This window comes from Corvus cornix, chromosome 7 (genome assembly GCF_000738735.6).
Source record: "Corvus cornix cornix isolate S_Up_H32 chromosome 7, ASM73873v5, whole genome shotgun sequence".
NCBI lineage: Eukaryota > Metazoa > Chordata > Aves > Passeriformes > Corvidae > Corvus > Corvus cornix.
In genome coordinates, this window is record NC_046337.1 from 31,218,602 (window position 1) to 31,244,567 (window position 25,966).

The 25,966-nt window shown below is 39.2% G+C and overlaps 1 protein-coding gene and 1 long non-coding RNA gene across 3 annotated transcripts in view; one reads left to right on the forward strand and one right to left on the reverse strand.

The window, feature by feature from the left end:
* Positions 1-575: 575 nt before the first annotated feature.
* LOC120410279 lies at positions 576-16,666 on the reverse strand. Its single transcript, XR_005602322.1, has 4 exons — positions 16,578-16,666; positions 13,109-13,207; positions 4,352-4,405; positions 576-2,078 (listed from the first exon to the last, which is right to left on the reverse strand). It is a non-coding gene; the product is annotated as an uncharacterized LOC120410279 (long non-coding RNA).
* HIBCH (3-hydroxyisobutyryl-CoA hydrolase) overlaps positions 16,667-25,966 on the forward strand; it is a 40,186-nt gene continuing 30,886 nt past the window's right edge. The window contains exons 1-6 of one of the 2 annotated variants that reach the window (XM_010406514.4): positions 16,667-16,800; positions 17,882-17,924; positions 18,770-18,910; positions 20,351-20,435; positions 21,330-21,410; positions 23,414-23,466. In XM_010406514.4, coding sequence (XP_010404816.2) covers positions 16,688-16,800; positions 17,882-17,924; positions 18,770-18,910; positions 20,351-20,435; positions 21,330-21,410; positions 23,414-23,466 — 516 coding nt within the window. In that variant the 5' untranslated portion in view covers positions 16,667-16,687. Of the gene's footprint in view, positions 16,801-16,932; positions 17,014-17,881; positions 17,925-18,769; positions 18,911-20,350; positions 20,436-21,329; positions 21,411-23,413; positions 23,467-25,966 lie in introns of those variants that run through there. The other variant, XM_010406515.4, reaches the window with a different exon arrangement.

Sequence of the window (25,966 nt, forward strand, 5' to 3'; positions counted from 1 at the left end):
TTTTTCAGCTCCTTTTTCTTTCTCCGGAGAGAGACGGAGAGTTGAACTTTTGTTTTTCCTGGGACTTTGCTGGACAGTTTCAACATCAGAATACATTGGGAGGAATTTTCACTGAGGCCTTGACCCTGGAGGTGGGCCCACCACCCCATCCCAGCTCCAAGGAGGGAGAGAGAGAGATCTACAGAAGGACTCTGAAATTTTCCCAGGTTTCTCTCCGCAGACCAAGTGGTTTTATCATTTAGCATTATTATCCTTTTCCTGTGTGTTTGTTAAATAAATAGTTTTTATCTCTCTCACTTTCCTTTGAGGAAAATTTATTTTTTCCCAAACCCGGGGGGGGGGGGGGGGATGACTGTAACCTGCCTTCTCTCAGAGAAGATATTTCTAAGTTTGGCCAAACCAGAACACTAATAGAGTGACACTAATAAATATGTACATGACCACTGGATATTAGAAAAATCAGAATTAATGCTTTATATATATATATATATGAATATATATATATAAATGAATATAAATCATACATAAACATGCATATAAAAACCTCTGTACTATAAACACACACCTGGGTTAACTTATCCATGCCTATGGGCTTCTGTGGGATTTTGGTTCAATGCATATGTTACTTTATAAAGATTTTGATTTGTGTTCCCCATACAACTTTACCATATATAATGGTGAGAATGCTTGCCAAAAATAGTTACAAATGCTTAATGGCTTAAAAAACAAATAAGCAACTTTAACGTCTAAAAGAAAGCACCAAATAAACTGAAAAATTAAAGCAAAGTAGTTATCTTTTAAAATTAAAATAAACAAAATTAATTACAACTACCTGCTAGGACTGCACACAGCTAAGCATAGTCGACTTTACTTGAAAAGGACAAGGTGGTGTCAGCTGACTCCATCATTTGTTCATTAAGTTAGAGGGGAAATAAAGCAAATATGGTTTCTAGGAGCTTAAATTTTCATGTTTAGAAAAACTTAATGGTTTCTTTAATAAGCTGGAACTGTACTTTGAAATCAAGAATTTCTGGCTGATACAAAATATTCTGTCCTTTTGCAGCTTTTAACTCTGAGCCAAAAGAAAAAAAAAAAAAAAAAGGCATCATTTACATCAGTCAGATTAGAAAGATAAATTGAAGGTGAGATTTATGCTGCTAGGACTTGCTCCAGAATACAATGAAGTCAAGAGAAAAGCTTTCCTGTTCACGAGACCTTTAATATATTTTGGATAACATGAAAACTACTTTTTTTTTAGTCAATCCTTTGCTAGTAGGAGAGACACTGCATTAAGACAACTATGACATTCATATCTTCCTCTTGAGGTTCTTTACAGCACAACAGTTTGTACATATCCCAGGGTAAATCTGGGAGGACTTTAAGTCAGTATGAGGAACAGTGTGACTTTTCCTTACTTCTTCAAAGACTAAAAGCACTTATGTTACCAGTTAGGGAAAAATCCCAGCAGAGGAACTGAGAAACAGTCACCAAGTGAATCAGCAAATCATACACAGCTGCGGCAATGTTAATGGTAACCAAGGGCAAAACATTCACAGCCAGCAAGACAACCAGTGCAGTGGTCTGTCCCGTTTGGCAGGGAAGCAGAGTATTCTCTTCCTCTGAATTTTAATCTAACACTTTTAGAAGCATTACATTCATTAGCAAAGGGACAGCAATGCACAAAACCAAAGACAGAAACTGTGTATGCTGTGACTATCTTTACTGTGTGTGTATACACCAATTTTTTCCCTACTGGATAGGCTTTTCTTTTTTTCCCTTAAATTCAGATTTGTCTTTGCATGGTGTCTGCTGACACAGTATTCAACCTTTCCTCACCTCAAGACCTTTGAACCCACTGGCAGATATTAAATTTGATGGGCACAAATATTAAATTCCTACAATGTAGTGTGGACATCAGTGGCTGGTGCAGAAAAGAAAGGCAAGACAGTGCCCTCCGTGGGAGGAAAGTCCAGGGCAGGAATTCCACAGCATCTAGTGTCCATTTGTCCAGTGAATCACTTTTTGTGCCTGAGCAGTAGTGCAGAACTTGGGTGCAGGTAAGAGAATAGAGGAGGGAACTGGAAAAAATGGAGGGGGAACAGGTGAGGCATTTAAAGTGGTGACACAAGGGAGTGCATTTTAAAAATGCAAATACACAAACCCATAGGAAATAACAGCTTCATTGGTTTTGGTGTCCGTAGTGTAAATGTTTAAGTTGGGCTGCGGACAACACTGACTCCATGACACACAAAAATATGATGTCCTTGACCCTCCAGACTGGGAAGTGTGCAAAGCACTGCTGACCCTGTAGTCCAGGCAGGAACTAGAGACAATTTATGCAATTTATCCACTGAACCTGCAATGAATTCTGCGTTGGCCTGTCTTCACAGAGGGAAGAAAGCTTAACTGGCCAGAGCTTAGAGATGAGTCCACTTAGACCCTCTGGGGTCCCCAGAAAAAATCCAACTTGTAAAACTTCAAAAGACAGCTCCCACAGGCTCATACATCTTATTCTAAATAAGCACTAGAAATGTTAAAATTAAAATGCAAAATGAGTAGGGCAGGCAAAGCACTTAAAAATATGACTTATCCTCCCACCTCCTCTGCCCACTATGTCCTGCACAATGAGTCTGTACTTCTACATTATTTTAGTAACACAAATTTATGTTTTTTATGCTGTTCTCTGAGCGTACCAAGTACCTGCTGAGCCTCATGTGTTTGATGATTGCAGGTATGTGACCAAGGACAGCAAACTGACCACTTCTCTCTGATCCCTAAGAACTTCTTTCTGTCCCCTCTGAGAGCAAGGGGTTGAGCAAATACCAGCATTCAAGTAGGAAATTCTTTACTATTATTGTCCTTTACATCCACAAAAGAAATTCATATAGGGTCAGATATCCCAGCTTTCCTAATTACTAGTCAATGACTTGAGGTCAATGGGAATTTGAGTTCTCAGCTTTTAAAAAAATTAAATTTCTGACAATAGCTTGTAAAGGAAATGCCATACTACTGCAGGGCAAAATATTCCCTCACCAAAAGTAATTTTGAGGTTCCATATTCTACATATTGAAAGACTATTAAAAAAAAGGACTTTTGATTTCATACAGCACTAAATATTCTTCCCTTTTAATACAAGGACTAGCTCTCACAATTTATATGGCAAAAAAAAAAAAAAGGTGATAACTCAGACCACTTTTCACCTGAACTGGTTTTTGTTTGTTTTAATCAGATGCAAGTGCAGTCATATAGTCTTATCTCCCTGGTTAAATTCAGATCTTCTACAATGTAGAAGATTTGTCAACCTAAACCAAGACTAATGCATTTTTGTTCAGTACCTGTAAGTTTAAGTGACATAAGCAGTGAAATAATCTTTTGTACTGAGGAACACATTGAACCACATTCGGACCAAGGCTAGCTGCTGACTTCAGAGGCCTCACATCTAACTCTCTCTAGAGCTGAATTTGCCTCGTTATAAATAAAAGCAGTAAATGTCACTTTCCATACAGAAGGCAGTCACAGTTAGCCAAATCCTCTAGCTTCTTTCCCCAGAAAGCATACTGATCTTTTTAGTCCGTATTTCCTCTCAGGACCTCCAACAAACTGATGGGTTGAGCTCTTAATTTCTTGGTAAATAGGAGAACATCCAAGTGATACTGGTAGTTGAATTTAGTTTCTAGGTGAATTTCAAACAGTTCCTTCCCCTCAAAATGTGAAAACATTGAGCAATTTACTGATGCCCTTCTCCAACTCTTGAAAGGATATCCTCACTGTAAAGAAAAAAGGACCTGAGTACTTAAGTCAGTAGGAGGATTGCCACAGACTTCAATTACACTGGGACTTGAAACAATATCTCTGATCAAACCTGACTGTGAAATAAATAGAAATTTCTTTGACAAATTGAAGGACTCAGCTATTGAAAATGTGCTTAGGACAGGTAAACTATGTTGCCAGTCATGCCATGGAATAGTAATAGCAGATTCAATGTTCTCTGATAGTATTAGAGGACAAAGTTATGTATTTTTTTCAATTTTTGTATTCTCTTTTCTGGTTGGAAAGAAAAAATCTTTAATAACATGCAAGAAATATTTTAGATATTTTCTTTTTAGGGTTATCAGTGCAATGTGAGATAAAGTACTTTACTTCATATAAAGGTACAAATTGTTTCAGAAATATTGTACACAGCTATTTACTTGTTTCCTACAATATCCCAGTTATCACAATGTATCTAAGACAGCATATTGTAGTATTCTCAGTGGAAAGCTTCAGAACATCTGTTTATTTCAGAGTCTGAACTTGAAGATAAAAATAAGACAAACAAAATCTCAGAAGATATTAATAGTTACGTACTTACAGAGCTCATTAATAAATTCATTGGATTCTTCCACAGGAAGTTTCTCTTCCAAACCTGGAAACAAAGTTATCGACAGTGAAAAAAACCAACATATGTTTAGTTTTCAACAGAATGCTAATTTAGTTTTGAAGGACCTGATTCTGCAGTGTGTACTGGCTAAAGTTCTATTACAACAACTGGGGACAGGCTTCAGGCAAAGATCAGGTCCTACATTAGTGGTATGATATTGTGTTTGACAAGGATTGAGAATGGATAGCTTATGTTAAGCCATGATATAGCTACTGTGATATAGCCTGGTTTCAGGAAGCAGCTCCTCTTTAAGGCAGAAACATGTCTTTGAGAAAGTTTGTTCCTTCCATTTAATGTCTTATTTTATCCACACCTTTCTCAGTCTCTAACAGAATTATATAATCAGGTATAAGAAAATGGACCTCAGCTATACATATATGGCTGGGGGAATAACACCACTCCCAGGTATCAGGTTTCAGTGCAGGACAACTCCTCGTTCTCCTGAAGTCTGTTTGGAAGTGTTGGCAGGATCTAAACGACCTTACAAAGGAATTACTCAAACAGAAACAAAGGGATATTCAACTGTTTCTCAGTTTTGATTTTTTCACTGCCTTATTAGACAAGGTCGAGCTTTCAACCATATGCTACAACACCTCACTAAATTGAAGGTGTTTTGGAGGCAAAGCGGAAAAAGGGAGCAAACTTGACGAATGCTATCAAGTCAGAGTACACAAGTACTGCCAGAAAAATTGTGGTGTAAAAGTGATACATTCTGATTTAGTGTCTCTACAGTGTATAAAAGTGTAACTGCCTCTTGTGTTTTAGCTTTGCAGTAAGGAACAGCAAAGTGCCTCCTTCTCACATCATTGAGCTGAGACCTCCCAGGGACGGGGCTGGACGTCGCTCTCTGCTTGGCACCATGACCAAAAGCACCACCTGATTCCACCTGGCTGTTCCCCCCTACTGCACAAAGAGCACGGCTTCCTCTGCAGTGGTTAATAAAGCATTTCAAACTGAGCACTTCTACTCTAGGAGACAGCCGGAATCTCAATCCACCTCTAAATTTTTCAGTGAAGCTTTTACAGTATTTCCATTGTCTTAGTCTCTTGCAGATTGTGATCTATTTATAACAGCTCAGCTATTTCTAAACCTCAAGTAGACAGAAAATTGATGCGTCATGGCAAGGATATGCCTTTGAAATGGCTGGGTGGGAAAAGAAAAAAAAATTCAAAACACAGGAAGGTGACAAAAGTAGAAAAAAATAGTCTTTGTCTATGTAACACTATTAACATTCCTTACCTTTTTTCTCTGTCATATCTCCTGACTTCCTAAATCAGCACATCCACTATGAATTCTAAGTACCTGTGCTTTTTAAAGTCATTTACTAATTCCTTTTCTTCTTTCCCCTCTCTTCCCCTATAAATAGCTCTATAAATAGTTCAGTAAAGGCCTGTTGCCTGCAGAGTTGGACAATTTTATCTGCTTTTAGGATGCACAACCTCGCTCCCTGAGCATTTCTTGTATTGCTACAGCATGCTGTTAACTGTTTATTACCAGAAGGTTCAAAACTGTCAAAGCACCTATGAGGGAGGAAAAAAGAAATTATATGTGCAAAACCAATTGGAAAGTTAGAAATAATTCTATTTTAGCATTATATATGGATTTTTTTTTTCACATGTAGAGAAATTCAGACATAGATTTTGCAAGAATTACAGGAAAAAAATTGGGATGTCCTCCTCCTTTCAAAAAGAATATGATAGTGTTAGAAAAGGTTCTAAGAAGGATGCTTGGACTGAATTCTCTGCCTGGAACAGCCTAGTATTCACCAGTCAGGAAAAGAGGCTAATTAGCAGGGATAAAGCAGATCTAAAAAGTCCTGAATTGGAGAAAGCAAGTTCATTTACTCTTTCTTCTCATACATGGAATATGAAACATCAAATGAAGCTATGAGGAGACCTGTCCAAAACTTGCAAAGAGACTGAGGATGCTAAACGTTTGTCAAGTGCCAGCAAAGGAACATGCACAGAAGAGAAATCCCCATGTTACTGGATTTTTTGTTTCCAAGACCTGTAATCTTCTAGGGAACAACGAAAAGATACTAGAATAACAATAAATTAATAGTTCTCAAAAATTTTGTATGACAATTTATTTTCCCTTCAGTTTTTCAAAATATCTTGCATTCTTGTAATTAAACATTTCAGGGTTTTGCAGCTCCCCTTTGGGCCAGTGGTGGTTTCATGAGCACTCCAGTTCCCTGGGCCACCATGTAGTAAGTGTTACTAATCCTCATATTTTGCCTCAAAAATAGTTTACAGATGTGCTCAGTTGGGAAAGAATTTTTCCTATTCCAGAATGGCAGAGCCATTCTAATGTATTTAAAGCAGCAGCATTTCCTACATGGGTGACAGAAGAAGCCAGAGCAAGCTATCAGCAGCTGGTCCCTCCTTGTCATCAGCTATATCTAAGTCAGAAAAGCAGTAGTCAAATGTTCCTCGTGTCTTCCATAGCCTTGGCCACTGACAGCAGGAACAGCGGGGAATGTTAAGGAAAGCCTGAGGTCTCAGTTTCTTCTTTCTTTGTGGCATGTGTGCTGAATAATATAACTACAGAGAGAGCAAATGCCATCAGCTCTGAACTGTAGGGGGGTTTTGGTGTTCAGGTTGAAGTGGAATAAAAAAGTTAAACAATTAAACTAAACACTATGGAGTACGATCGTGAATCAGCCCTCCTGATGCCTAAAACCCCTTCAGACAGCACTCTCAGAAGTAAGACTTCTAATTTTGAAAGTTCTCCAGTAAACTGTGTTATTTATAATTTTCATTGGCAACAATGAAAATGTGGATAGACACTAATGTACATGACACATAGGTTGTCTGTCTACCTCGTATGTCTCACTTTCTAAATTAGTAACTTAAGCACAAACTACCATTCCAAATAGTAATACTGGAAAAGAATTTCGAAGACTTCAAACTGCAATATATTTTAAATTTTGACGCAACAGCACCAAATTTTAAGTCAGTGCAGTATCACTAAAATAGATTGCAGTAATTAGTCTACAAAACCTGTCTTATCTTACTCATCTTTAGATTTATAAGCTAAACAAAACTGGTAAACCTTTGGACTTGAGCAGGGTGGGGTGATCCTGCAACAGCAGTGGCTGAACAAATGTACACAGTTTATATAGAAAAAGTGCAAGAGGAGGAAATGGATATTGGAAGGGTGGTTACTAATTAACCCAGGCCTATCCTGGAAAGGGAGACAGAAAGTGAACTGAACTACAGTTTCAATTTGGCTACTTCCTGAGCTAAAGCTCTTTTAAAACATATCAGAGCTATAGCTTTTTTTCTGCGAGAAGTATATAGTGCTCACGTTCTACATACTAGATAGGTGTGAAAGATTGTAACAGATCTGCAACAGTTCCTCCTCTTAAACAGGAAAAGCGAAGGTTACACAGTGGGGGTCACTGCAGTCTTTGGCAACAAGGTACCAGGTGTTGAAGTCCCATCTTGAAGGGAGAATGCTTTCCTTCACCTTCCAGAATTAGCGCACATATTCCGGAGAGAACTGCTCTGGTTGTTACTATGCAGTGACAAAGTCACAACTCGTTGTTGCAGTCATTCTGTGGTGAGTAATTATGGTACCTACAAGCATCAAGACTGATGCTTGACTGACTGATCAAGACTGACTGTGAATAACTAACAAAAGCAAATGAGTTCCTGGGAAACAGACAGATGATTGCAAATACCCTACAGCCTCCTGAAATGACATACTGGAGAACATGACAGAGTTTGGGGCTTCTTACTTCTGTAAATATAAATACTAGGCTTTTTTTACTTAAAAAGTAAAGAAGGTGGGAAACTCTTAGATAGGTGGGAAATTTCCTCAGAAGAAAAGATAAATTGAAAGACTCCTGGGGAAAGGAGTGTGGCTGAGTGAGTGCATTTTAATACATGGAGGATTTGTTTATCCTGTGCTAAAAAAATAGGCTCATTTCCTTCTGCGGAACTGGGTATCGGCTGACAGGTGGCAGAGTTACAGGCTCACGTGTGAAGCAATGGTCAAACTATTTCTTTCCAAACTTTGCTTGGAAAGAAAAAGCATGCATCCCTTGTAACATAGAGAAGACCCTTTTAAATATCAGTTTATAACAGTTCACAGAACAGTTTTCTTTAAGAAATAACTGGAGAATATATTCCATGTGTTGACTTGTAAAGCAACACAGAAATTCAAAGCATCTGAACCTTCTTCCTCTAGATCCCATAATCATGGGCCATTGTGCTATGTGGCTTTTTCTGGTACATGCACTGCAAACATAAACTATTTTTTAGCTCACTAATAGGAGCAATGACAAGATGCCATTTGTTATCACCATTGTATGGTGTCCTACTGTTTCAACTAAAAGGTTAATGTTGATACTACAATGAAACAGATTACTTTCTTTACTTCATAGAAGTGAAAACTAAAATAGAAGAGTGAAAAAGCCACAAAGTTTTTTCTCATTGCCTGCTTCTTCTGACTATTTGAAATATGCTGAAAATTGTATGTTGCTGTTGTAATTCAGATGTCAGAGAGCTGTACCTGCAAAATTCAGCTGTCTCTTACTAGGATGGTAACTGGTCAATGGTGAATGTTCCAAAAGGCTCACAAAAGCTAAGGGATGCTAGTGGTGACACAGGAAAGGGAATGCACAGATCAAATGTGTTTCATGATTCTCCTGCTCAGTCATGGGGAAAAAAAAATCCATTAACATTTCAAAATTAAAAAGAATTTCTCTCTCTTTCCTTTTTTTTTTTTTTTACATAGTCTCTGCTTTCTTTTATTTAAATTTAGCATAAAACAAACAAAAGATGTTTGTTCTTAGTGCTGACCAGAACTTTCTCTTCTTTATTTTTTTAGGCTACAAATGCCAATAAAATCACTTTTCACAGTGTCTTAAATTTACAGAATAATGTCCCAGACTAATTCTACATGGTGCAACATCTCTTAGGCAGAAGCCCAGCCTTTAATTACATGCTTTAATTTTTTGACAAGTCCCAGACTGAAACCCTGCTGTTAACTCCTGCAGTTAACTGTACAATAAAGCATCTTCTCTCTCCTAGAGCCTGAAGAAGTGCTCTTAGCAACTGCTCTGTAAGGGAGTGCCTGCATTTTTCTTGGCAGACAGAGGTGTGTCAAAGTATGACTCAATCACCTTGAGTTCCATGTTATTTCTGAAATAATTATATATATTCCCATACAGGGTACTTAGCAGCATGAAGCTCTGCCCCAGCATGCTATTGCAGAGACACAGAGAGATGGACTGTCTGGGTCTGGACAGGAGAACCAGTGGCATCACGAAATCCATGGAGCAGATGCAAGACTGAGATTACAGAGAGGAGCTAGTGATACTAGAGACCATGGATTGCCTTTGGAACAATTTAAATCTATGTTGTGCCTTGCCACAGCTGCCACTGCCTTTCTTCACTGAGCAGTATATCCCTAGGGAAGCCTATCCACTCAATAAGTGCTCAAGGAACCGAGTACTGTCCCTGTCACTGCCATTGCAAGTTTGTTTATGATCCAGGGTGACCATATTTCTTTCCTGAAAAAAACAAAAAAAATCAAAACAAACACTTCCCCTTCTGACATGCTACACATCCTTCTGCCAGGTTAATCATTATACACAGAGCTGATAAATTGAGTTGCATTGAAACTCATGATTACCTCATACTGGATGCTAATAATTTCTACTTTGAACAGAATATATCTGCAGCAGTGAGTGATATATGCTTATTTAATAGTTTAAAGGCCTCTGTTTATTCTACTGACCTATTTTCCCCCTCATTTTTAAGTTCTCCAATCTGCTCTGCTGTCCTTTGCATCATTTGTGGCATTAAATGAGGTATCTTTCCCTAGGCAATGTTCAAGTCATTATTTTATGAACAGTTTTCACTGTACTCCAGGATGAAATAAAACAAAAAGAAATTTTGAAAAATATTCTTAATATTGACTTTTATAGCAAAATGTAGATCTTTTCAAGTGAAAATTAATGCTTGTGTGAGCTGCCAGATGAGAAACAGGGAAAAGTTTGAGTACACCACATCCATTTAATAAGATACTGTCAAACTGTCAGCCAAACTGCCCTGATGAAGGGCCTCACTTTCATTTAGAGTAACAAATTCTTGAAGTAAACATCTGAGGTGATCAATTCCCTGGCCTGTCAGAAAGCTACTAATTAGCATTAAATGCTTTTGTTCTTAATTCACTAGGATTTTGATGGAAACAAAATAGGTAACTAGTCATTCACTACAACCCCTGAGAAGGAAGCAGATGGTTCAAGACCAAAGTGTGTGACACTCCAGCTGAACGACAGACAAAATAGGGAATCTTATGTACAGGACTGAGCTCCTAAAATAGATTCTTAATATTTCTAAATGTTTGGGGGTTTTATTCCTTTTTTTTTTTTCTTTTTCTTTTCCTCCTGTTTCTTGAATAATATAAGTCTACCACAATAGATAGATTATACAAGGAACATTTCGGGCTAATGATAGTTGGCAAGATAAGCATATAATCTGCATTTAAAATCTGATGTACATTCATTGATCTAAAAGGTACGAAAAGCGCTACCTTCAAAGTTAACTGAACCAATATGAGGTAGAATTACAAATGGGCCAATAGTGCTTCAAAATGGTACTGACAAAGGAACTGCTGCAATGTCTTAAAGTAAATCAGTCAAGGGACATGAACTTAATATTTGGAATATTGTTCCTCCTCAGGCTGGGTATGTAATTCCAGTAGATTATAATTATGACTTACATAAGATTCAGTGGAAGGTTAGAAGGATATATTTAAAATATTATTCACCATTCATAAATAAGACTTTTAAAACACCAGGATAATTAGTTCCATTAAGGTTACATCTCCATTGATAGGGCTCTGGCTCTTGTTAACACAAGTCCATCAGCTGATCTGTCTGTTGTGTCACATGCAAATCTGTTAATTAGGCTTATTCATAACTTCCTTTGTTTCTGAGTCTAAAAATTATGCCTACATTTTCCTTCCAACTCTAAGGTAAAATTTCCAGAGCTGCAGGAGATAGGCTGTGGAGGAAAGCACTGAAGTCAGTGAGCCCAGTTCCCAGGCTTGAGGCTTCTGCTCACTAGGAAAAAATAACATGTCCTACACAGTATTTTTTTCAGGTATCTCCAATACTTTCAGTCAAATTTCATTATTTGGCTGTTATTGCACCTCTGAATCATTAAAGACCACATCCTGATAGAAGATTCTGCATCACTTACATATATGGAAAGTCTGATGCTGGTGAGAAATCTAGTCAAAACCAATGTATGGGTAGAGTTTTGACTTGAGAAGAATGCATGCAACTAACTCAGGTTAGGATAGCGTTGATGAGGATTACATATTGTAAAATCTGTATTTCAGATAGTGAAATCAAACCAAGTCAGAAACTCACGGCTGTTGAGGACCCTTGGTTCTTGGAGACTATCAGAGAGACTTTTTAAGAAACAGCACTATCACTTTGCACTCTATACCACAAGTCTTGGAAGTTCTGTTTTCCTATACTAGTTTCACAGCTATTTTCATGTAATACAAGCAAAGCACCTCAAATAACAACCAGTTAACACAAATAAGCTTGATTTTAATTTCTTATAGAAGCACACGGAGTAAATCTTGAATTAACTGATATTCTGGGACAGTGCTATTTCAAGAGGTCCAACAGGGACAGTATTTTGAAATACGGACCCACACTGTGTGAAAACCACATGCCTTTTTCTCTTCCTACATACAGGCAGCTCTGACTCTCACAGAATCAAGCACACACATTGAGAGCAGAACAACAGACGTGATGACACAACGAGATGCAACACAGATATAATTTGCTAAGCAGACTCCTGAAGTCTGGTAGGCAAGCTTCCCTGCCATCACTTGCTTCATTCCCTGCTTCATTCTTTCCAGACCTGGGAAACTCAACCTTAAGAACTAATTATACAGCCAAAGACACCCTCAGCAGTGAGATATCTTTGGGGTATTTTTTTGGTCCACTAGAAGTTAACTGTCCTACCAAGGAAAAAATGCACTTTCCTCTAGCCCCATTCCCACACACACTCCCTACAGCTATTTCCGCCTACGCTACAGCTCTTTTTAACTGTGTTTAAAAAGCTGAGAGCAAGAGAAATGTGCTGCTGCTGCTAGTGCTCCTCCTCCTCAGGTGGGCGGGTTGGTAGCTGGTCAGTTTTCTGCAGCATTTCTCATTGCTAAATGCGTGGGAGGCTGAGAGCAGAAAGGGAAGGAAGCGGTCCTCTTAGGAAGGGAGGCGTATCAAAGCGAGTGGGAAGCAAATAGCCCCTTCCCACCTGCACATGTGCAATTATATGCAATTGAAAAACGAACACAATAGATCTGCAAGCAGAGCTTTCCAAGCTGTAGTCCTAAAAGGTATCAAACAGCTTGGGTCTCAAAGCCAAAGTCGGGGGTGACCAGATCTCTGGGAAGATTGCATTTTTCACCCATGGAGAACAGGCTCGTGGGGGGGGGAAAGGAGGAGGGAAGAGGGCGTTCCTTACAGTTATGGCTTTGTACGTAGGTGGAGGGTGGTTCGGGGAGAGGAGTGACAGATTGCTTGTGGCAGCAGGGAAGAAAGATGTAGGAGGGTGTTTGCCCAGGGTCCCGTCTAACCCAGGGGGTTCTGGCAGGGTGGCTGCAGCACGAGTGCTGTGTCTAAGCCGGGGTGGTGGGAGGAGAGGAACTCACTGCTGGATGGACCTCGCTTGGAATCCTTCCTCGTTGTCTCATCAACACGGCAGCATCTGCAGCAGCACCCAGCCACTCCTACACTTTCCCCGGTGCTCTCTGAGGCCAAAAGAAAATGAAAACTACTTCACTCATCAGCTTCATTATGGATTTGCTTTCCTCCTTTTCCAAACACTTTCTAGTTCCCCACTGATAAGATGGAAATTAACTGGTGAAGAAAAAAAAAGGGGAAAATAAAAGTTGATTTTTTTTCCCCCTCCCTTACACACACACTTTCTTGTTACAGGAGAAATTCACTACTGCATGCCATTAGCTGTGCCCTCATTCCAAATCTATGATTTCAGATGTTGCATGGATGCATTATCTGAAAGATCTCTGACCAAAAGCCCCGGGGAAGGCAGTCTGTTTGCATGAGATTACTCAGGTTACAGACAAAAGCAAAAATTTGTTTCTCCATATTATATAGATGTTTCAGTCCTTCCCTGGGTTGGCCTGCTGTTAGAGAGTGAAGAAACAGATTAGTCTTCTGCTTACTTTCAGTCTACTTCTGCTCTCAGTGACATCCCTGGAAGACTCTTACTGCAGACCTGAGCCTTTACTATTAGGTACCCGAGCTGGCACGAGGAAATTTCAACCTGTGTAACCTGTGGGGGTGTTTTAGAGGGCTGTCAGCTGAATCTGGACTGAGAAATAACGATGTGAGGACTGTTTGTCAGCACGGTAACAACCAGTTAGCAGGCATGAACTGGAAGTTTTCCCATTCTGTTCCTCCAACCTTCACAGACTCATTTTTCCTTAACCTTCACACGCTGTAAGGATGCACTTAACTACCCACACATAGAGAAATTAGATGCCAGCTGTTAGACCAGCAGAGGAAAAGACTGAATTTACAGCAAGCCTGGACACAGCAGCATGGGGCATGATGAAGTACCTGTAGCATTTATTATCTGGTCTTGGTCAACTACTCTGGGACCTCTCAGAGGCAAATGCGAGGCACAAATTAATGGTTAACTAGGGGTGTACAGGTGGCACACAGAATGCAGCTGAGCTGCTCTTGGAATTCTTCTTGAGAGCAAGAGCTCCCACATTCTAAAAGTATATGTTTTTCTGGAAAAGAAACAACGACAACAAAAAAACCAACCAAAAACAAAACTGAAAACATCTGCTCAACTCTGAAGACCTCCTACAGTCTGCAACTTGTTTTCTCTTTTCAAACCTGCTGAATGCACTGCCAGGAAATTTCTCCAGGGGGAGGAATTACACGCTGCTTATCCTTCTGGCTATTGCACTTACACACTCTCAGTTCCTGGCTTGGTCCAGTGTTGTGCAGCCCTCTTTGCCAATAGTAATATCACCCACAAACTCCCAGGTTAAAGGTCATCTCATTCTGCTTATTCTCAGGCAACTCCATTATTTTCACTCTTTTTCCTGTTTCTACTTAGAGAACTCTTTTATTTACTTTTTAGAAAGCATTTGCACTTTGATATTCCACTCTGAAAAAAAATGGGGTGTGCAGGAGGACTACTGAAAAACAGGATGATATCTGAGTTACTTTTTGGACAGGATTGCAGTCAGCTAAATGGCTGTGAAAAAACAGCATTTTTCTAACACCTAAGAATCCCCTGCCCCCCCAAAAACCTATAGGTAAATTCAAGCCATCACCAGCATGTTTAAAAATGAGGGCTCAAGGAAGATGGCTCTTTTGTTACCAGCCCTTCTTCTTGAAAATGACCTAAAAAAAAAAAAAAAAAGAAGGGAAAGAATTTAAAGAAAACATTAAGCATAAAATCAATGTCAGCACTGTGGAGAGAAATCAGTAGTTTTCTCAAGACAAAGCTTGCTGTTACTTCATTGTTTACAAAGGAGTAGGCCCACCTGTGTCTTGCATCAGACATACAGCTGGAAGACCACAAAGGGTTTACACCATTGTTTACACTGAGGACAGGACGAGAACAGATTAAAATCAGCATAAGTAAAAGATGAATCAGATCACCAACTTCTAATTTGGACCCCCAGAAACAAACATCCCGTGTAATCATGTCCTGTCCATGTGCAGGTAGAATTTGTTAGGAGATTTCCAGGGGTTTCAAACAGCCTCCACCTGCTCTTACCCAAGGTTAGCTGCCATACACCCATTTCTTCATTTTCACAACAGCCCTAACTAAGAGATTATCCCACAGAAAAGTTCTTTTCATATTTTTCTGTGAAATGTAGAGACTTTCAGTCACAGGAAATGAGAAACAAAAATGTTATCTGCTTATCAAACTCCCTGCAATTGGTTATGCCTGGATGAGAGCTGCAGAGTTATCCTCAAAAATATATTTTTTTATATGTATCTAAATCAGGGTTCAGGTTTGGCAACCGTGATAATCTGGCATCGTTTAGTCTGGTTTAGATTTAATCGCATGGCACTTGGTACAAAGCAGGATATAGGGCTGTCTGTACTCAAGATGACACTAATAAGCTGCATCATTGATTATCATATAACCTTTAGGTGAAAGTTTGAATAGTCAGGATCATCTAATGAATTCTGCAATTAATTAGTTTGCAGTAGGCAGTCTCTCAGTGCCTGCAAAAGCACCTCATGTCCTGTTCTCAGTTACTTTTTGTTCACATTGTACAAGACTGAAAACCTAGACTGCATTAATACAGAAATGTTCTGTATTTTTTTTTTGTGTGTGTCTATTTAGTTAGATTAAAATTTTTACAACCAGATTTAATATACTCTGAGAATGACTGCAACAGAAATGCCAACGCAGATGACGCTGATATAAGCAGGGGGCTGAATCATTTTTGAAATGAAGAGCAAGGTTGCCCTCTGGAGACTTCTCGAGAAGTGCTTCTGAGAGCTGGGATTTTTTTTTTTTTTCTTCCAGTAAAACAAATTTGCTAAAAGGTTTTAAGATTTTTGTTTCTTTTAAATACAAATGCGAATCAAGGCAGCTAATGCTAAGAACTTGTTACACCAAGAGCTGATGAAGCTACGTTTCAACCTAATGCACTGTATATTGTAATTTAATCAATGGTTCATCGTGTCTTTTCAATATCAGTCTCATGTTGGTATGTGTCAGCCTAAAAAAAAAAATTCATGGTACGGTCTTAGTTACTGAAATCAAAGCGAATTTTCTATTATTGACTCCTAGCGTGACGGCCATAAATTCTCAAGTGCCTTAATATTTTATTTTTTTTAAAAAGGCAATTTTCACAGCTGCAATTTTTGAGTCTTCTTATGCTGAAGACACAGGCTGTATTTGAGCTTACAGTTGTCTGTAGCTACTGTTGGGACAGTAACCGTGCAAGTTCTCAATCCATGTATTTGCCTTGACGGATAAGCAGCTCTCGGTGGGCTGTTACATTAGAGCGGCTCCTTACTCCCACCCCCCTCGCTGTCCGTTTGTCCGTAGCTGTGAGGGCAGGTGCAAAGGATCAAGAGAAGCCGGGAGGTCAGAAATTAAGAAATCAGTCTTACTGCTGAAAATAATAAGCCGTCTAAATGCAGCTCCAGCGCACGAAGTTCAGCTCTGAAGGCAGTTTGGCAATGCGAGCTTTCCCCACCTTGAGCAGCAACCACCACGGGTGATGTTATTGCTACACGCGGCAACACTCGCTTCACCGACAAAGCAGCTGCATCACCTGGTGCCCTCACACTTCACAGCCTTATCCAGGACGGGGAGCAGCACCCCTTCCCTCCGGTAAGAAATCTGCCTTCGTTAATAGAAAAGGGCTGCTCTTGGGAGCGAGCTGGCAGCCGGCCCACGGCGTGTGGGAGCCGGTGCCGGTGCCGGTGCCGCCGCTGGCCCCTCAGAGCCCCGCGCATGCGCGCGGTGCCGTGCGGCGCCGGGGCCGGAGCCGGTGAGGGAGCGGGTTGCCGCCATGGCGGGCCGGGCGCTGCGGGCGCTGCCCAGGTAACGGGGCCGCCCTGAGGGGCTCAAGTGGCGGCGGGGAGCGAGGGGGAGCGGCGGCCCGGGCCGGCCGGGGATCGCAGCCCCGCAGCTGCTGCGAGTTATAATCTGGGCCTACATCAGCCAGGCCTTCACTAACTTTCACCTTCAGGAGCGAGCCTGTGATTAAAAAATAGCGTAGTATGCCGCGTAACTAATGTGTAACATGTAGTTGACTGGGTGTGTGCGCTGAAGTAGCTGAAAGGTGAAGTTTCTCCTTCGAGCTCTCTGGTGTCTGGCCAGCACAGCCTTCCTCAGTGGCCGTAAATAAATAATAGCCTCGTTACTCAAAACGAGTGACGTGTTCGCAAAGTTTGACAGCGTGGGTCTCTTCTGTCGCCCACAGCAGCACGAGCACTGGGCGAGCTCTTACATAAACTCTGTGTAAATGTATGTAATAAGTACGTATACACGAGGGCAGGTTGGTGTCATGGAAGCTTTCGGAAATACACGAAGTTTTTGACAAGACTTTCTTTTTTTTTTTTTTAATTTAAAGTCAGTATTTAAACACGCCCGCACAAAGGTTGTAAATCTTCAAAACACAAAGTGTCAGTCATACCCCTCAATCTCTCTATCCTGGTATTTCCAGGTTCTCCTAACTTGAAAACATTAGTAGCTGACACTGGTGTCTGCTGTGTATTTACTAGTAAGCAAAGAATTTCCAACTGTTTCGATAACAAAACTGTGCCCTAATTTAATTTAAACAGGAGAACGTAAAACAGTAGTGTTCAGAAATTTTTCTGCCATTGCTTTGCTTAACCCAGCTGTCAGATATTTGGGGAATGGTGTGGCTCATTTATGGTTTTAGCTCTTTTTAATACTTCTTTTTCAGGCTAAAGGCACTCAACAGACTGCAAGTAATATTACAACATTTGGTAAGGAGAGCATCATGTTTGACTGAGTTGGAAGCTTCCAGGACTCTTTAGCTCCCCTGAGACACACAGCACATGCAGCTTCTAATGTGTCTGCACACAGTGGTTCTGAACACTGCCATTTATTGCTCAGGCATAGTATTGCTCACATCTTTGAGCACTTTGTTACAAGTTTTTATTCTACTGTAAATTAAAGCTTAATTTTTTTGGCTTTACTTACCTTTATAGATAGTTTCTATGTTGGCCTCCATAAATTCCTTAAATATCAGCCTACTGTGAGTGAGAAAAAAGTTCAGGGGATTTGTTCTGTAATGTTAAAAGTTACTTAAAGACAAAGCAGGATGTATATTTGGGTTTGCAGTGTCAAACTACCAGTAAGGATATATGGAACTGACGTTTTTCTAATTGTTGCAAGTATTTTCAGAATGTCAGTTTTAAGGAACCATGGGTTTGTGTTTTATTAGTAGGATGCGGAATTCTTTGTTTGTTTGTTTGATTTTGGTTTTTGGTGTTTGGGGTTTTTTTTTGTGTGTGTGTGTGTTTCTGTTGTAAATTTTATTTAAGTGAACTCAGAATATTACTGTGAAACAATGTGTAGTCTGAAAACCTGTCTGAGGTTTCTAACTTCGAAGGACTCAAACATAAAGTAGTTTCCAAAGAATTGTTTAGTAAATGCAAATAGAAGTACAGTGGGAAAAACTTAGCATACAATTCCAGAATGCATGTTTGTTTTGTGATCCTAAATAGTGTGTTTTGAGAATAAATTTCCATAAACACTTTTGTAAATATGTTACTCAAGTTATCCAACTGATGACGTTTGCTTTATTTATTTGTTTTTGCCTGCACAGAAAATGTCTAAGCAAACAGATTTGACAGCAGAAGTGTTGTTGGAAAAGAAAGGAGGTGCAGGAATAATAACTTTGAATAGACCCAAGGCTCTCAATGCGCTAAATCTGTCTATGATCCAACAAATTTATCCTCAAATAAAGGTTAGTAGCTCCATTTCTACCCATCCACTATACATATGTTATTTGAAACCGATTTTGAAGTGCAGTTAGACACTTCTTAGTGTACTGATTTAAAGAATGAAAGTTTGTGTGAGTACAATGGGCTCAGATTTATACCATGGGAAAAACCAGGCTGTTTCAAGCAAGTTAGAAAGAGGAGAAGACAGGTCAAAGAAACAAGCTGTCAGAGTTAAATTTAGCATCTCCATAGGTAAATGGACATCCGTGTTAATACCAGGACTGAATTAAGAGCAAGCAGTGCTCAGCATTTGTATGTTCCTTTTGGCAACACCCACCTCATCAGTTGGCATGCACAGATTTCAAACTGTCCAGTGGTGTTGCCTCTTGATGGAGTGCATGTTTTGTGGGGAGGCTGCATGGCTGAAGATACCAGCCACTGGGAAGCAGGGGGCTGTCAGTGTCGTTCCTTAAATGAGAACTCATGGATTTACAGTCACTGTTTCTACAAGCTAGTGAAGTACCATGAGATTTTAAGCATGAAAGTAGTTCCTTTTAATTTAATGATACTATTTATCATGTGCACAGAGTAAAATTCATTAGATGCCAGTAGTTTTTGGATAATTGTCTGATGCCTTTTGGTATTTTGGTAGATGGTTGTGTTGCAAATTTGTGCATTCTTTGAAGAACATGTAAAGAAAGAAATACTTAATTTGTAGTACTGGGTACCAGGCTTTATTTGAAGCATAACCTTAAAGTTTTAAGTGCAGTTGCTGGCATACAGAAATACCGTGTCCCTCTTTTATCTGGGTACACTTACTTGATTAAGGGACACGTAAACATAATTTCAGAGGAAGGGTGGAATGCCTGAAAAAGGCATCTTTTTCTCTTACAGGTGCACCACTGCTGAAGTCAGGTGCAAGTGTATTTAATTAAAGAAAAAAAATCCAAAGCCCATAGTCTTTGTAACTATCAAAACATACATGGACAAATGGATTCGATCCATTCCTTCATTAGTGTCGACTGCAGTCATTTTGACAAAATCCACTGACAATTTAAATGCTGATTTCTTTGCCAGACATCTTAGGTTTACACAACTTCCATGATTTGGATAGAGACACTGTTACTATATGTCTTCCATATTCCCACCTTTCTGCCCCCGCAGTTTTCCCATTGGGATTTCTGTCAGGCCCTGTTTTGTGGTATGCTGCCTTTCCCCAGAGGCTGGGAGCTGTGCAGAGGTGTTTTTCTGAAATATGTGAGGCAGCTCTGCTGATCTCTGCTCTCATGGTTGAATAGGATGCAGAAGTGGAAGAAAGACACTTAGCTCTTAAGACAAACTATTTAAAAATACAGTTTGATTTGCTTTTTGAAAAAGTAAAGTAAAAATTATAGACACTATGCAGAGGAAGCATTATTTGCACAGATTTTAAGTTCTCTGTGGAAATATTTATTTCTTTTTAGACGTGGGAACAAGATCCTGAAACTTTTCTCATAATTATAAAGGGAACTGGAGGAAAAGCTTTTTGTGCTGGGGGTGACATCAGAGGTAAGGACTATACTCTCTTAAATATTTGATGTCTTTCCCAGTTACTACTTTGTGTTGATCTCCTTTGTTTACTGTGACTTGGGCAAAAAAAGCTTGCTACACAACAGTAAGAGATCAGTTGTGCTGACTCTTATGACACCTTCATGTGCAGATGCTGTTTAAGGTATTTGTCAAGAGACAACTGTCAGGACATTGTATAAAAGTGAAAAAATTACATTTTTATGAATAACTGATAATAGCAGCCAGTCATTCCAGGGAAGAGGGGGTTCTTGTCTCTACCTTTCTCTTCCCAGATTTTCATTACTGACAGCTTCTTTACAAGAAATTTGAGCGGTCCTAACACGTAGCTCTGATAGTATTGGATAATTTGTGTCTGATGTTTTGGATGGCTAGATACAGATCTGACAAGAGGGATCAGTGTATCTGTGATTATTTTTTAGCTATGATCTGCAGGAAATCTCCAAAGTGTCAAAATTAGCAGTTGTTGTAAACTGTCGGTAAACAAGCAGCACAGGTTATTGTTAGATTATGTCATGCTCTAATTGGTTTCTCATTTTTAGTATTTAGAGTCTTCAGTATAATCAGTTTTAAGTGACTGTTCTAAATGTTGGTATGAAAAAATATCACAAATGAGTACTTGACATTAGGAGGGGTTCAAAAATGGACCATACTCTCACATGTATGTGACAAAGTCTCCAGCAAAATACGATTAAATACAGTTTGAGACTTAACATTCGTATTTAAATTTGAGCAAATTTTCTCAAATATAATAAAGCAGGATTAAGTTGCTCTCTCTTTGGTGTAGGAAAAGACCCAACTTGGGTGACATTATTTTCTTTTACTTTATTTTCTATTAAACTTACAGTTATCTTCAGAATTTTTATTTCTCTTAAGCCATCACAGAAGCGGGGAAAGTTGGAGATGAACTGTCACAAGATTTCTTCAGAGGAGAATATAGACTGAACAATGCCATTGGTATGTTAATAGCAATTCTGAAACAGTACAGTTTTCGTAACGCTGGCTTCAAATGTAAACTTATCTCTTTGATAATCTATTAAAGACTGTGGTAACATCAGAGAAGTAGTAATTTTTTTTTTACTGAGTTCAATACCAGTAATGTAACATATCTCATTTTTATACCTTGCATGGAGAATGTGTTTCTTTTGTTTAAGTTACTGTGACAGCTGCTTTATCCCATCCCATTGTTCTGGTTAGTTCTATTTCCTCTGTGGAAGAATTAGCTTTAGCTGCAGACACTGCAGTTCTGCCCTAAGTATCATTGATCTGCTTCAAAGAAGACCTGAGGTAAAAATAGATGTGTGAAAATCATTAATATTCAGTCAGAAAGCCGAAGATCAAATTATATTAAGTCTTTCCATTTAAATAGACTGCATGAAGGACTAGGGCTGCATAACTCAGGAGTGAGCTGCCTTAGTTTATTGCAAAGAATGGCAAAGACACTGGGTGATGTTTACTGGAGTAAAGCATATTAAAAATGGATATTAATTCTTTAGGGTAAAAGTCAAGAGTTGAAGGTTTTGGTGAGAAGAAAATACTCCAAACATATTTTAATTGAATACAGTTTGAGTTTTAAAATATTGTATCCAGTGTTAGTCACTACAGGAGGACAGGTGAAGGTGTTGCTTACATTGACAGAAGAGCACAGCTATTAGAGTAATTCCTAAAAAGTTGTTTTTACTTTGTTTGACAGTTTTTCTAGACTGAGCATGCTTGTGATGTACCTTTCTTTTCTTCACCAATACAAAATGAAAAAGTAGTTTAAGGTTTCACATAGTTGGAGAAAAATAGTATTACCTTGCCAGTTGAACTTGATGATGATTCTGTTGCAAGGGTACGTAAAAGTCTGTTTTCTTTTTTTTTCATTAGGTGTTCAATATCTATAATGCATCTAATTACAAAACCTAGATTTTTGATAGCTTTAGTATGATTGTATTCCTTTAAGACTGAGTTTTCTGCTAAAAAGATTTATTTATATCTTCCATTTTACAACCTAAAAATACAGCAGGGAGCTGCTTTCACAGCCTTGGCAATGGGAAAGGCTTTCACTACAGAAACTTAGTTCAAGGAGTAGCATCTACCGCTCATGCATTAGCTTGTATGTTCATCTAAGAACAAAGTTCAAAATACAATTCTCTTAACATTTTCTACCTACTCATTTGAAGGATTGAACTGCCTTTTAAAAACAGGGTTTTTTTTAAACAAAGCTCTATATAGTTGTTACAGAAAAATTCACAACGTGGTTGCGGGGGATACCTGTATCGGCAGTCTTTCTGGACTGTAAGTCTGACCTGAAAACACTGAATACAAGGCAGCTGTTTCATTCACAGTGAAGCTCTGAATCTTTCCGTGAATAGTAATGGAAAGCATTGGGGCTTTAGTTTTATGCCTTCTGAAGGCCCCAACAGATGGAGCTGGTAGTTCAGGACATTGTCATCTGAACCTGCCTGCACCACATTCAGGGTTGTATGCAAGAGCTGGCATGACAGAGCATGCCTGCATTGCATTAGTTTATAGTCACATTGTGACTGGAACCTGCCCATACATCTGGCTTTGTAGTAAAGCACTGAAGGGCTGGCACACACCTTGTGCTGTTGTTAATCCAGACTGTGAGAGGGGGTGAAAGGCCATCTGCTGTGTCCCAACATCAGGCAAAGCTCTTTATGATGGCTGAACTGTCAGGTACTCACACAACAACCAGTCTGACATTTGATAGTTGTATAATGTTCTCTTACAACACTCACAATCCAGTAAATCAGAAACTAGTGTTTCTTTTCATTTCTTAAGAACTTGATGTGGTACCTTCATTGTAAGTTGATAACATGATTACTGTTTAAATTACCATTTATTTTCTGCTGCTCTTGCTGAAGTAAGACATAGGGTAACGTGTCATGTGGCAGCTAGTCACAGGTCCACTCCTGAAAAAGATGGATGATTGTTTTTCTTTACATTTCTTACAGGGACTTGCAAGAAGCCATATGTGGCACTTATCGATGGCATTACAATGGGAGGGGTAAGTTAAGTACCTTGGTGTGATACCTGATAGATTGTTTTCAAATAATGTAGTGTTCTGTCCGTGAGTTGAATGAAGCGCACACAAGGCATTTCCAACAGGGCAGTTGAAGAACAAGCATCATCATCTGAACCTTGTCTCTTGCTTGTCAGGGTACACTGCTGCTCTTGTAGGGCCTCTGCTGTTCCTTGATAGCTAATACAAGTGCTTTCTCTGAGGAAAAGAGCAGAATCCCCTCACTGCTGGAAAAAACCCTCACAAAGGTTTTCAGAGTACTGAGGGGGAGTTGGTATATCATACAAAAGCTGAGAATAGTTCTCCACTCTAAGTGTATTAAAAAATAGAACTATATAAAAATACATTTAAAGAACAACTCTGAAAAATTGGGAAAATTCTCAGCTACACCTTAACAGACATTCATGAGTTCTATATTTTTCCAACAACTAATCTGGAAATGCATCTACTTTCTCACCTCTGTGGTACTTTTAAAACATCATTTGTGGGATCCTGATTCCACACACACACCTCACCCAGGGCTGCACCTTAATTCTAAAGCAACATAGAGAAGACTCTATCATATTGCTAGTTTTACTCAGTGTTAATAATTTTTTCAGCAATTGTTGTCTGTAAATACCATAAGTAGGTAGTTAACAGGGCAATGCCGTGCTTTTTTTTACATGCTAAAATTCTGTTCTGTTGAGTTTGACATCTGTAGGATATATTTGCACCATATCAGAGAGTGGACTATAATGATCCTCAGTTATTTTGAACAATGAGTTTGACTAAGAAGCGTGTCTACCATGTCACTGCTTAGATTTCCATTGTTTTCTGGCACGTCCCTATGATATGGGTGTGGAGTCTATTTAAATCAAGTTTGTCAGAGATAGGATGGAAGAAGTGGAACACTACGTGATCCATGACCTGTCATGACTCTTCCCTTTCCATCTTTCCTTACACATTTCATTTGTCTGTTTTGGTCTTTTCAGCTTGTGATCTAAACACACAGTAGCTCTCTTGCCCTTTGCTTCTTTTCTACCAAGTCCCAAAGATCTCAGCTAGAGAGCCATTCCCCCCAGCCTAGTATACATACATTGTTTCCAGCATAAAGGGGTCTTGTTCTGTAGCTCTTCTTGCAGGAAAAGTACTTAATTGACCAAAGGAGACCTGAAGGTTTGTAGATAAGAGGTAGGGAGTCCATTTATTTTATGGACTTTTGAATAATAGGATGGAAAGCTATGAATGAGCAAAACTGCCCAGCAGCCACTGTCTTTTTAAAGGTCCTGCAGATTGCTCATTATGAATGTGGCCTGAGCAGGAATAGAATTCTGTCCTTTGAAAGGAAAGTGTATTTTTGGACTGAAAAGAACATAATGGAGTCAGATGATTCTGCATTACTAAGATTCTTCATGAATTCTCTTTCCTCTAAAGAGCTTCTAAGAGACAGCAATTAGTCTGAAACTTTATTTTGGATAACCAAATTTTAGTGCAGGATACCCAAATTTCAGTGGGACCATGACAGAGTTTTAACTGCCATTACGGTTTGAATGACCATATATTTGCTTATCATATACTAGAAGTAGCAGTTATCTTTGTGGGTAGGGGATTAGATTTTGACTCAGCAAGTATGCGGCCTAACTTAAGGGAGCAAGTAGATGGGTCTCATATTCCAGAATATTTTAAACTTTTTTTTTTGTGTAACCTTGAGTGCTGTTTGATTTGAATTTGTTAGCACAGCTGCAGTTTACTCTGAGATAATGTACTTCCTACAGGAGTGCAGCATCAAAACACTTCCCCCCACACGCTGGCAGCGCATGGAAGCATCTCCTGATAATTTAACAAAGAAGGCTAGCAGTAGTATTTCTCAACACTGATTAATTTTCATGTGTGTGCTTTGTGTTAGATTTGAGTTGTCTGACACCCTTTTCCTTTCAACCACCTCCCCTGTAGGCAGATGTCTGTAGAACATTTGTCACTTACAAACTACAGTAGATGCCTTTAAAAGATGGACATTCAAGCCCTGGGCTTTAAAAGAAAGTCATTTCAGCTTGGGTTTAAAAGTCAAGGGACACGTCTTAAACACTGCAATTTCACTATAGGCCATTTATCTCTGAATGAAAATGCAAGCAAGCCAGTCTCAACCTTGCTCAAACAAACAGCATTATGCAGATTGCCTTGCTGTTCTTATTTAAAATTACTTAAAAATCACAGAAGTGTGTTAGAAACTCAGTTATTATGTGCTTAGGTAGTAAAACTTGCTACTGGTGCACGGATACCATAGATCCGTGATGGTAAAACCAGGAATTTTATCCAAAAAACGAACTGTTTCCACTTCCTTATTGGCTAGGGGCTGGTAGATGGCTTTGGGAGCTTCATTAGCCAACAGATGGGGCTGTGGAGCTTGTCCTCAGCCCCTTCTTGTCTGTTCTGTAGTTCATCAAAAATTGATATTCAGTATAAACGTATCTTTTCATCTTTTTGTACTTATTTGGAGCAGTAAGTT